This window comes from Calliphora vicina, chromosome 3, assembly GCF_958450345.1.
Source record: "Calliphora vicina chromosome 3, idCalVici1.1, whole genome shotgun sequence".
In the NCBI taxonomy this organism is placed as follows: Eukaryota; Metazoa; Arthropoda; class Insecta; order Diptera; family Calliphoridae; genus Calliphora; species Calliphora vicina.
In genome coordinates, this window is record NC_088782.1 from 670,293 (window position 1) to 684,035 (window position 13,743).

Genomic DNA, 13,743 nt, shown 5'->3' on the forward strand with positions numbered 1-13,743 from the left:
ACACGTTACAATTAACAAAGAAAAAAAATACATAGTGAGCGATGTAACTTTCCAAAAAAATTGAACATGTATAATAGAATTTTTTGTGATATTTTTTTTACAACATAAAAATGCAACATTCAACAACTAGACGACGAACGAACGAGTTGGGATGAAAGTGCAATTTCTTGAATAGATATTAAAAATAAAAGAAAAAAGTTAAAAAAGATAATAAAATTAACACACTGAAAAACAAACGGGCTTTACAACTTTGCCAGACTCGCGCGGCGATTGATATTAAACTGAAATCAACAACCACTTGATGAATGAATGAATGAATAAATAAATGAGTGACTTTCGTAATTTGAAAATAAACAAAAGCTACGCGACATAACAAATATTTCTTGGCTAAAGTAAACATTATCAAATTATATAGTGAATGAAAGACTATTAAAGTGTTATTATGTAATAGAAGCAATACGAGTTATAATAATAAAAACTCAAACTGGTCAAACTATCTTCTTCATCATAAGCAGCAAGAAGACCAAAAGCAAATAAAAACAATCAAACAATTAAAAATTACATTAGAAGTGGTCGTATGAATTATTAACATTGTTAACAAAAGCACAAACAACTGAAACAGAGTAATAATTTCAACTTAATTTACTAGTTGAAATCAATGTAGTACATGCGCACCTGACTCAAATACTACCATTATCTATATGTACATAAAACAATTTACTAGGATGTCAAATGAAAATACTGAAAAATGTCATTGTAATTTTCAACAGCAGCACTTTCTAGTGCTTTCATACGAACAACAAAAACAACATAAACAACCGCCTCCTAAATGTCGTTACAATCATGAAAAATGTGGTAAAAGTAAAGGCGGTAATCGCACCACTAGCATTTGTTGGCTCTTATGCACTGTACTTGTACAATTTCTGTATGCTGCTGAAAGTACGGCACAAACTTTAGATGCTGCTGCAGCATCAAATAACATTCCATCTGCAGCTTCAGTAGTAACATCTTCAATAGATGCTACTGCTGAAGCCTTTATTGAAAATAAGTCAAGAGTTAGTAAACGTAGTCACCATTCAACATTCTCGGACTTGGACAAAGAAGTAGGTATGACTGGTATTCCATCTTAGATCACATTTATTGTACTATTTATTAACTACTCCATACCATATTCTTTATTTGTGCAAAAACATTCCCCTTTTACGCCTGTGACTACAATCTGCAGCTATAGCTACTCCACCACCATATCAACTCACCATCACATTATGAAAAAAAGCTACATTCATATAATAAACATTCAACAACAAATAACAACAAAGTCGACGTCGTATGTGCGAAAGTGAAATTTGTAGTACATACACACATACATACTTATTTTCTATATGTACAAATTTTAATATTTCGGGTTTTTCTGTACATACATACATATGTATATATATGTATACAGGTACATACATATGTATATATGTTTAAGATATAGTAAGTGTGTATACAATACATAAATATCTAGACATGCTGATTAATCACAATAACACAATTGTGTTATAGTTTTTTTTTAAAGCCTAAACGTTAAAAAGGAAGTATAACATTTGTATATTTTTACGCAAATAAGGACAAGCCATATAGATTTTTGACAAGTGACATTTGACGCTAAACTTAAAGTAACTATGTAGCAGAGCTGTAAATTAATAATTAATATTCGATTTTTAATTCGTTTCATCCAAAAAAAGTATTGAGGACGAATTAAAAAGTTGTCCAAAGTATTTTTAAATCCAATGAGTAGCTTGATTATGAATAGCGATTGAGGACCAGGGCTGTCAGATGTGGCGATTTCTCGCCAAACATGGCGATTTTTCATTGCCTTTGGCGACCAAAATTTTCAATTGGCGACATTGCGATTTTTTGGCGATTTACAGACTATTTGGCGATTTTTTAACAAATTATTTGTTTTTCTTGAAATAATTTTTTTTTATTTATTAATAAAATTAATCATTTATAATATGATCATATGGATGCAGGTAATATACATGATCAAATAGTTTCAACAATATAAATTTTTTCTTCTAAAATGTTTAAGCCGTCATTTTTAAATAATAATGGAAATATTGATAACCAATTAAAATTGGCTATCGGTTCGACGGATTCTTTGGAATCAGGAATCTATCGATTTTGGCACAGAATTTCAAAATATAAAAATGGAGGAATATGATGTAGAAATTTTAAAAGAAATTTGTTTTTTGTACTTAAAAAGCTTTTAAAAGAAATGCTTAAACAGTTACCAGAAAATATAAATATTTTTAAAGTATATAATAGCGGTATTCATGATGTAGTGCTCTTGTCTGGTAAAAGCGCAAAAGAGCAATTTAGTGACACAAAATTTTACACATTGTGAACGTACCTTTAAAATTTGCTGTCGATAAATTTTATTCTCAAACCATAAATTGCATTTGTAATGCACTTTTCGATTTCTTTCTTCGGATTTATCCACATTATTTTGTATTATATTTTTTTTCTATAAAATATATTTAGAAATAATATTGAAATTATTTCCAAAACACAAATAATATGTCATGAAATATCAAATACAAAATTACCTCAAATAAGGTCTGTTCATTTACTTTCCCAGTAAATACTTGCAACGAGAGAATAAAATCAATGTTTACAAAATTACTCTCTTAAATTCTCCAAAATAGTAAAAAGTAAATGAACGCTTTTCCAGTAACAATTGTTTTATACACACAATTTTCTTATTTTATTCCTTTTTAAATGTATAAATACTCAAATTTTCTTCAATTTTATTGAAAATTCTTTTTTTTTAATTTTTTCACCACAAAAATAAAATTGTAAATAACTAAACAATAACACGAAATATATGAAATATAAGCTGCTAACTATTACGAGCAGCGTTGCCACTCATAAAATATTTTTCCTAACAAATTTCTAATTAAAAACTACCAAAACCTACCAAATTTAAAATATTTGAGAAATGAAACGAATCAATACGTTTCAAAATTAATAGTTAACTAAAAATTATATTATTGCTGCTATAAAATTACCCAAAGGAAGAAAGTTATTTAATAACTTCATAATAATCATAAATACGTTAAAATCGTTCAGTTTTCGAGATTTTATTTTTGAGTCGATTTAACGATGTCCTTCCATGCGTCTGTCTAGCTGGTTGTCCATGTATTTCACATAGCCCCCATATAAATGTCCTCCAGAAATAAGACATTATCCGTCATAAATGCTTGATTTATATAGATATTAAATAACATTTTTACAAATAAATTACACCTAAAAATTCAATTTATAATTGACCATAGCTCCCATATAAGACCCTCTTCCGAAAATTACTTAAACGAGCATAAAACTCCTAAAAGTGTTGGTATCCCGAAAAAATTCAACACAAATAAGTTTCATATAGAAATAAATTACGCGTCCTAATTTCCATAATTGGATATTTAAAGTGTCAGATGAAACTGAAATATTGAAGTAGAGTTTAACACATATTATTAGAAAATAAAAGTTTTGAGAGCCCTTTGTCATTTTTTTAACTCAACACTACTAAATAAATACACATTTACCTGACTAAACTAAATATTTAAGAAAATGATATCTTCATATTTTGCAAATATGTAGTTTTATTATTTTGGCTTAATATATGTAGTTTTTTCGTTATTATTTTAATTATTTTGTTCTTAAAAATACTTCTGTATTCAGAAATATCGTAGCCTACCAGAATACGACAAATATCGGAACAAACCAACCAAACTACCAAAAGTCAATTTGTTAACTTGAAACTACCAATTTTGGTCCATTTGGACCAAAGCGGCAACGCTGATTACGAGTTCAAAATAGAACTTGTAATAGTTTGCAACGAGAGAATACACTCTAAAATTTATACGCTCTTGATTTTTTCTCTACTTGCAAGTTTTTTGAGTTAATGAACGCTTTTCTAGTAACAATTGTTACTAACTAGTAACAACTTTTAGTTATTGAACAGAGCTATAGTTTAAAAAGCAAAAGTGTAAAGAAGTAAATAAGTAGTTCTAATGTATTTTGTTTTTGGTTTTTGCTAAACTGCTCTTTTGCTACTTTGCTAGAGAAAGTACTCTACATTGTGAATACCGCTAATGAATTTTCAATATTAAAATGTGGAAATTCATTAACTTTATTTTTAAATCCAAAAGTATCTGCAGGGGAATATGAATTGCAATAGTCAAATTTAGCATATATCAATTGGACTTAAATCTTTAAAGGTGAAATTACAACAAATTTGATAGATTTTTGTCCACAAGTTTACAATTATTGCGATGCAGGCATTTAAAGACTTAGCATTGGTCGTTCTAAATATGTTAATTTTTCCAACCAGCAACGCTTGCATGATAAAATTCAATATGAACTTTTAGATTCATTGATAATAATTTAGTTGCAATTCATTTCAGCCTAAAAAAGTTTAATTCTAATACAATGTATACTTTTGATATCAATTTAATATAAATAACTAATGCACTAGATTTAAACCGAAATGAAATGACTTTATAATACATACAATAAGTATGTACATATGTATGTATTTCACAACAAAGAAATCAAAAAAATTATTTTGACGATATTTGGCGATTTTTCGCGATGGAGGTAAAAAAAAATCGGACAACCCTTTATTTTTTGTCAGATAAAAACTCAAAAATTAATTACAATGAAAGTCAAAGTGAATTGAATTCTTTTTTTGGGATGAAACAATTGCATTCAAGAATTTTTAATTCATGATGAATTCATTAAAATTTTAATTCAATTGATATTTTAAGGAAATTAATTTTTTTTTATATTTTGGACAAAAAATTTAAAAAAAAATCATTGATTCAAAATTTCTTTAAAAAATCATTCTTTTACAGCTCTGCTATGTATTTTTTGTTGCAAAATATTTTGTTTTTTGGCGTTTTAAAAGAAATAAAGAAAATTCATTTTGAAAACTGGAAAACATTTTAATGTTTAAAGATAATCGATATCGAACAACGTAAATTATGACATACAAATTATAACAAAATCGAGTACATTTTATTCTAATTTTTTATTGAATCCATCTATTCTATAGGAAAAATATGTGTATTTGTTCGATTCGAAAGATCCATCGGTATCGGAAGGTATTAATAAATAAAGTAAAATTCGGTGATAATCTCGCATACAACTAATTCTTAACTATTCTTTTATATAGTTTTTATTTTTAACGCATTAGTAGCTTCTAAAAACATTTTCTCGAAAATTAGTTTTTTATAGCTAAGTATTCCCTGACTAATTTGTCATCTGTCATTTAAATTTAAAGAAAATATATATATTTTCAATGGTTTTTTTTTTCATAAAATTTGTATTGTGCTATCTAACACACAATTTATTTTGTTAGTAAAAAAGTGCTATATGCATATGAAATATCAAAAGTTTTTTTTATAAAATATAATATAAATTACACCGTACGACACTCAATATTAGACACGAACCGGATAATATACGTCTAAAACTATAAATTAAATGGAGAAAAACTGCGTTTTCAATTTTTCATTTCGTGATCCTGTTTCATTTTAAAAGGACTTCAAATTTTCAGAGGAGTAAATTTTTGAAAAAATGTTTTAAAATTCTTCTGATCATTCTACTATGCCAAATTTGATGTCAAATGATCAAGAAGGGTTGTAAAATATTTCGTATTATTTTGATTTTATCCTGTCTGGATCAAAACATGTTCAAAATGTCCTTTCAAATTTTTATTTCCAATAATTTTTTTTCCCAAAAAATATTGAGTTAAAGATCAAAATATTGAATACCATATTCCAATATTTCATCCTTCTATCTTCACTACTTAAGTGTTAAATAATATTTTAAATTTGCATTATTTGATTTTTTATATTTTATTTTCGAAAAAATATAACAAAAGCCGTTGTGAAAAGAAACGAAGAATACATTTTAATAAACAAGTAAAATGATATAGTCGGGCAAGCCTGATCAACCAACAAAATGTATTCGCTACACTGTCTACATTTGAAACGTTTTGGAGTATGTCCTGAGAAAGTAAGCAAATTTTTTTAAAGACCCACGTAGCACAGCTTCCTACAAAAAGAAATTCTGTGGAAAATTCTAGAAAGCTGATTAGCTTTATGTATAAACTTTCTTACAACTACGAAGTTCTTCACGTATGTAAATCTATGTCCTATACAACTAAGCAAATATTAAAAACTCATGTTATAGGGCCCATACACTACACCCTCATGAATGTGCAATCAAGTGATTGTGCCAGCTGCTGGTGCTTTATCAAAAGTAGTTTGATATTTTTTTTGATTGTACCAGTATGATTGAATCGAGTGTTGTAAAATTAGCTCATAAAAGTTTCCAAACGCGTTTCTTCATTCAAACGCGTTTTAGGATAATAGCTATAATAAATGCATTACAAATTTATTTATTCATTACAACCTTTTCCACACAATTTTTGGTAAAACATTTATTTTGTACCAGCATGCTGCTGCAGTGTGTGTGTCCAGCTTAATTGCACAATCACTTGATGGTACATCATTGATGGTGTTGTGTATGAACCCTATTACTTACATAAAAACCTCAAAGTTTACATTAAAGTTAATTTTTATTTTTGTTCAAATAGTGCTATCTGCTTTTTTCACTGTTAGAATCGAAAAACTTCAACTTGTAAAAAGTGATATCTAACATATGAGCGCGAATATCAGGAATTAATAAAAACTTAACGTAGGATTTAGACGTCGTTTTTAAATAACATTGTAAAATAATCTTTAGTTATTAATTTTTTTCGCTCTCCTGTAAAATGTTGATTTTCCTTATAGCACTATTTGAATAGAAACCCTCGATATAAATATTTGAATTAACATCGATGTAAACTAATGAAGATAATGTTAGAAGCTAATTGGTAAAAAAAATGATAATACAAAACGTAAGCCGTAAATGCCCCGATTCTAACATAAAGACAACACAAACATCATATAACATTCTGGTGTCAATGGATTTACGTACAAATTCTATTAATATAAAATTGTAAAAATTTTGCATTTTTCTCACGACGTGTAATCAGAGTTGGGTACTGATTCTCTTGATATGTTGCTTCTCCTAAACACATATGGAGGAGTTTTTAGAACAAATTAAACGATTTTACAGTTGCTAGGATTTAATTTGTTTAATCTTTTAATATAGATCCATTTTCATCCGACTAATACTAATGAACGATCCTATATAATTGCGATATATGCATTTTCAACCTCTTCGAAATATGTACATAGTTAAAAGGAAGTGTTGGCAAAAACGGTTTGAAGTGTAAATGCACAATATGTAGGTAGGGCTTTCGGATTCTGAAATAAAAATAAAATTTATACATACAAATGCTCTTTTTGTAGACGCAGCATCGAAATGTTACCTCCTTAATTTCATATAATAAAGTTCATTTATAATTTCTGTCGTACATGTTATGTAAATAGTATTAGTCTACAATACAATATGAAAATATTTTTTAAGCATTAACACTCATCTCATATGTATTTAAATAAACATAAAATATTCATTTATGTAGAATAAGAAAACAATTGCAATTGTTTATGGCCACCCAATTATCATCTACTCAATTTAAAAACTAAAAGCTAATAAAAAAAAATATTTGGGGTATTCACACGGTCTACTATAATATTTTTGTTTGTTTAAAACACAACAACAACTATTGTAATATAGTAGGACATTAAGATAATATGACTAATAGCAGACCGTGTGAATACCCCAATTGGTTCAACCTCATGTAAAAAGCATATCTTAGTCAACCATATAAAGTGATGATAATGCATGGAATATTAATGCGAGTGGGTCAATAACAACAACAGTTAACTAAATTATGCGTTCAAAATTTTAATTGAAATATGTAAATCCCAAAAACTTATATGCAAAATGATTGTATAAGAAAAATTTCATAAAACTGTATAATTTATTGGAAACAGCAATGCACAAGACGATGTTTTTATTCTAATTGTCAATTAATTCTAATTAAACTAGTATTTTAATTTTTTTAAAAAAAATTGCTAAACATTTCCCTATTAAGCTAAGTACTCTGTTCAAAATTTCGTGAGAAATGCTGTCAAACTACATATGAAATTCGCACGAAATAAAAACCAACAGCTGATCATTTGTTGCAGATAAAATTTAATGGTACATATTTAATTTATGAGCTCAATGTGTGTTCGGAGGAGTTCAAACACAAACATAGTGACACGAGATTTTTTATATTAGATGTATGTATTTTTCGAAATGCTTTTCAATGATATACACATCTGCTCAAAATAATAGATACACCAAAATTTATTTTTTAAAAACGAAAAAAAATAATGGTATATTGTAAAATTATAAAAAAAATTCAGTCGATTTTTATTTATAGTTAAAAGGAGAGTAAAAAACAAAAACAAAATATTTCATAATTAATAATAAATATTATAAAGTAAATTAAATTTCTTAAATTTCGAAAAATTTGGTGCTCATAATAATAGATACATTTTTAAAAATTCTTATTAAACAAAAGCTAATAAATTTTATCTTAAAAAAATTAGTTTATTATTAAAGTAAAGCTAGTATCCAGTATATCCACCTTTGTTTTGTAAAACTTTCTCCACTCTTCTGGGCATACTGGATATCAAGTTCTGACACTTCTCCAATGGAATCTCGTACCATATTTTTTGCGTTTTCTCCCATAAATCGTCTTTATTTTTGAAAACTTCCTTCGAAAGCCTTATCTTTAATTCACTCCACAAGTTTTCTATTGGGTTTAAATCAGGGGATTGGCTGGGCCAGCTTAAAACAGGTACGTTATTCTCCAAGAACCAGTTTTTAACTAATCTTGAACTATGTTTTGGGTCGTTGTCCTGCTGGAATGTCCATATTAATGGCATATTTTCCGATGCATATGGAAGCATTACGTTTTCCAATATGTCTCTATACTCACTAGCATTCATGGTATCTTCTATTCGGAATATCGGACCAACACCATTCCATGAAAAGCAACCCCAAACCATTATGTTTCCCCCGCCATGTTTTACCGTCTTTTTTGTAAATTTAACGTGGAATTCTTTTCCTTTTGGTCGGCGTACATTTCTTTGGCAGTCGTTTCCAAACAAATTTATTTTTGTTTCGTCGCTCCATAAAATATTTCTCCATTTTTTTTCGCCTTCACACCCGGACCATTGTAAGTGCTCTTTAGCAAATTCTAATCTTGTCTTGATATTTTTTTGGCGCATTAGTGGCACTTTTCTGGCAATTCTTCCCGGCAATTTAGCTTGTAAAAGACGACGACGAAATGTTTGTGGACTGATTTCGTTACATAGCTCCGCAGAAATAGCTTTCGATGATATGAAAGGGTCTTTTTTAACCATAAGGACGATCCGCCTATCTGTTTCTGGACTGGTTTTCTTTGGTCTACCGCGAGTTTCTCTTTTTTGTTTTTTAGATAAAGCATTTTGGACAAAATGTAAAGATCTTACTATGCTCTTTACTATTTCCCGTAATGATTTTCCTTGATTTCTCATCGTTTGAAAAATTTTTTTCTCATCTTCGGTACAATGATGATTTCGTCCCATTTTCTTCAAAAGAGTCCTATTTTTTATAAAATTGTTGCTAAAATTTAAATTATACTTACTGTTTCACGTAAATAGGAACAAAAAATTGCACAAAAAAAAAAATTGTATATAAACAAATTACAAATTACTGATGTGTATCTATTTTTATGAGCAAATAATTTTTTGTAATTCAAATAAATTCGTTTTTAAAAATCAACATGAAAGCAAATAGTTGCAGATTTTTGACTGACATGACATTGCCAGATAGAAATTTTAATAATATGATGTATTCTTAACGCTTGCGAGGAAATTTTCAATGTTACCGCCATTTAAATTTTTTCCAATTAGGTGTATCTATTATTTTGAGCAGATGTGTATGTACCAAATACATTTCACACATATTCCACACCCTAGAATCGAACTACTGATGCTAATAAAATCATATAAATAAACAAGGTCCGAATTACCCCATTCGATGTCGAGTAAATTTGATGGTAATTTTCTTTTTTGAGATTATGGCATTCGATAACCAGAAAGAAATTTAGTACATTTTATTATGAAATTATTCTTTAAAATTTTAAATATTAAATTATTTTAGAAATAGGTAGAGTCCGACCGAAACAGGGGCTTTCAATCCGAAATTGAACTTAATATTCGGCAAACAAACAGAAACTTTTCGAATGTACTATCAAATCTTCATAATAATTTTATTATCTTAATCATAGAGAAAACAATAAAAAACTCAAACAAAAAAATTACTCAAAAAAGTTACACTTACAAATGTTGGTTTTGTTTTCACATAGTTTTTTCAGAGAACTGCTTTGACCCCTTTCACACTAGGCAACAACAAAACAGCATGCAAAATTTTATTTTCCTTAACCCGATATTAACTCTGGCATCTACGAACACAAGAGACTTGCGCAACTAAATTGCCTAGTGTGAAAGGGGTCTTTAATAGGGTAACATACAGACGAAATACCTGCTATTCAACGTATTTGGTTGTTGTATGAGACATACGATTTGTTGTATTTTTGTGTGACAAATCGGAGTGTCTCTTCTCCATGTATAATTATCTACGACTGCTTTTCTGAATGCTTAGACATTTTATAATCAAATATAAGTTTATGGATTAAATTTATTATATTCGGTCTGTTCAACTTAGTACAAATTGTATTTGTTAAAAAAAAAATTCAAATTACTGCGAAAATTTTTAATAGTTTTTTTTTTGTTATTGAACAGACGACCAATTTCTCAAATACACCAAAAACTCGTTTCTCCTATAAAATTCCACAATCTATGTTTTTTTTTCATTATAAAATTTACGGTATTCGGGCATAATTTGCCGAAACCGAATATTCTAGAAATCGGTAATACTTTAAAAAAGTTTCCGTTAGATTCGGATATAATATAAATGAATATAAATGGATTAAACAACAAAAGTCCAACCAAAATCCGGTTTTTATAGCCAACATTTAACTGTATAGTTATGTTACGTATTGATAACCTTAGCTGTAATCATAAAAATTAATATTAGTGGTTATTATTAATTAATATTATTAATATTATCCACATACTAGAGGCCTTATTTATAATCAATTTTTAAATTTCTTTATTAGACTAATTTAGTATGTAAATTCTGTTTTATAATATTTGAAAGTTTTAAATTCTATTTTTTATTTATGGACGAATGACAAAAACCTTTGTGATAATTATTTTCAGTTGAACGTTTAATCAAACAATGGGCGCCAGTAGTTTGGTTGGCTCCAGAAGAGAAATTTATGCCCCTTGGTGTGGAAGAGTTTTTAGCACATGTCCATCCTGAAAGTAAAGATAATTCATTTACGCCTGGCATGCCACTGGGAGACAACTCAGAGAAATCGTTCTTAGTTACCAACACAGAAATAGGTAAAAATACGTTTACAATTCAAATCTAACGAGAATATAATTAATTGTAATTAACAATCCATGTGCAGATAAATTGTTAGAGAATGAAACATCATTTATACATGGACGGAATCCTAATGTATCACCAGTTCCTATATACGCTGTGGTAACATTATGTCATCAAGATCAAACTATGCCATCCATACAGAAAATGGCGATAATATCATCGTCTACTCAAGCCAATTATTCGCCACAACCTCCTATATCAAGTTTACAACACGGATTTCTGTCAACTTCACTGGAACTAACGAAACCAACAAGAGGACCCTATATCCCCATAACATTAGGGCACCACAATGAAGGCGATAATAATTTACGGCGTTCTTCACGACTGTATCCCATGTTCCATAAAACTAAACGTAGTTTACCAAATTCTCCTATTACACCATCAGGTCCTGTACCACCATATGATTTAGTAATGGGCGAATCTGTGCAAAGTATTCCTGTAGAACGAAGAATACCAATACCAACTTCAGATCCAATCAACACTGATGATGAAGATTCCGAAAAAATTAATAATTTTATTGCGAATTTAGCAGATAATGTCAAATTTAGTATACCATTTAATGAGCAGGAAAATTTATTGGAAAATGAGAGTGGACAACAAATGACGGGCTTTGGTAACACTGAAGGCACCATCGTACCCTCATTTCACGTAACATACTGGATGTTTTATCCATACAGTCAGGGTAAAAATATGTGCACAGTAAGTTTAGGACCCTTTGGTCGCATCCCATTTCCCGCCGTATATGGATACTGTTTGGGACGCAAAAAGGATATTGGCAGCCATATAGGAGACTGGGAACACATGACTTTATATTTTACTGCATCTGCTGAGCCAGAAGCCATGTATGTTTCGGCCCATGATGCGGGCGCATATTATGTCTATAATCGTTTGACAGGCTCTTTCGAATTTAAAAGACAAGAGACCCGCAAAGGTATTTTACAAATGCCTAATTTTCCAAAAACGGTAACTACGTTTAATGATCATCCTGTACTGTTTGCAGCTAAGGTATGTACACTAATAATTAAAACATACGTTTTTGTTCCGAATACATTATTACTTACATATGTACATATTTGTATAATTTTTGTTCCAGGGTTCCCATGGTTTATGGACAGCACCGGGAAAACATCGTTTTGTTAAAGTTGCAAGGTTGTATGATATTAATGGTTTTGGTACACCGTGGAATACATGGAAACATGTTCAAATTACATATGAAAATTTAAAATCTTACGGTAAGTTCAACAAGTATCTAAGAATTATAGATTTTCCGTTTGTTATCGTGTGGTCTATTTTTTCCAGGTCGTTCTTTGGCTCCTTCGTGGCTGTCGTTCAAAGGTAAATGGGGAAATCCCAAAAGTAAATGTCATCCTTTACGACGGATCGGCTTGAATTTTTGTGAATTTACGGATGGTCCCACTGGTATTCCACTAAAGGAGCCACATTTTCAATGTGGTGCTACATATAGACGTTGATAAATAATTACTATTTTACACGAATTAGATCATAAACATTGTGCAGTATTTTATCTCTATAAATTATTGTTGGTTCTTTCTTACATATTTATTTTAGAAACATTTTATTATATAAAAGTTAAATAAATCCTTTTCGTAGCAACGTTTTAAAAACTTTGTTACATATTATTATGAGAACTCCTTATATGATAATCATGAAATAAGGTGTTATGTTGGTCAATACAGTGATTTTACAACGTCCTAACAATAATTTTAACAGTGCATTAAAATATTGTTTAGTAATTTTACAGTAATATTACAAATTATTATTTAATTAGTTCGATTTTTGTATTAAAAAAAATAGCTAAGAGAAAGTACATTATCAATTATACTGTAATTGATAATGTATTCAATTAATCGGGTTTCTAGATTTATCGGTTAATCGGGCAAATAATTAATCGGGGTTTAGATTTAATCGGTTAATAATCGGTTGATATTAAATTATTCGATTAACCGAATAATTTCTATTTTAATTTTAAATTGAAAAGAAAAACACGATTTTTGTATACTTATATAAGCATTTTGGTAATAAAAAGAACAAAAACTTAAAAAACAAACAAAACATAATAATTCAACAAAACAATAAATCTAATATATAAAAATCTCGTGTCACAATGTTAGTGTTTGAACTCCTCCGAAACGGCTCAACCGATTTTTATGAAATTTTGTATGTATATTTGGTAGG

At 28.9% G+C, this 13,743-nt stretch overlaps 2 protein-coding genes across 2 annotated transcripts in view; one reads left to right on the plus strand and one right to left on the minus strand.

The window, feature by feature from the left end:
- S6k (Ribosomal protein S6 kinase) overlaps nt 1-13,743 on the minus strand; it is a 39,294-nt gene that overhangs the window by 10,586 nt on the left and 14,965 nt on the right. The gene's annotated exons all lie outside the window — the stretch shown is intronic.
- Nucleotides 965-13,222, plus strand: LOC135954106 (uncharacterized). The gene is made up of 5 exons (XM_065504174.1): nt 965-1,107; nt 11,316-11,501; nt 11,570-12,552; nt 12,641-12,779; nt 12,847-13,222. Exons 2-5 carry the CDS (start codon nt 11,375-11,377, stop codon nt 13,017-13,019), a joined length of 1,422 nt encoding a protein of 473 aa, XP_065360246.1. The 5' UTR covers nt 965-1,107; nt 11,316-11,374; the 3' UTR covers nt 13,020-13,222.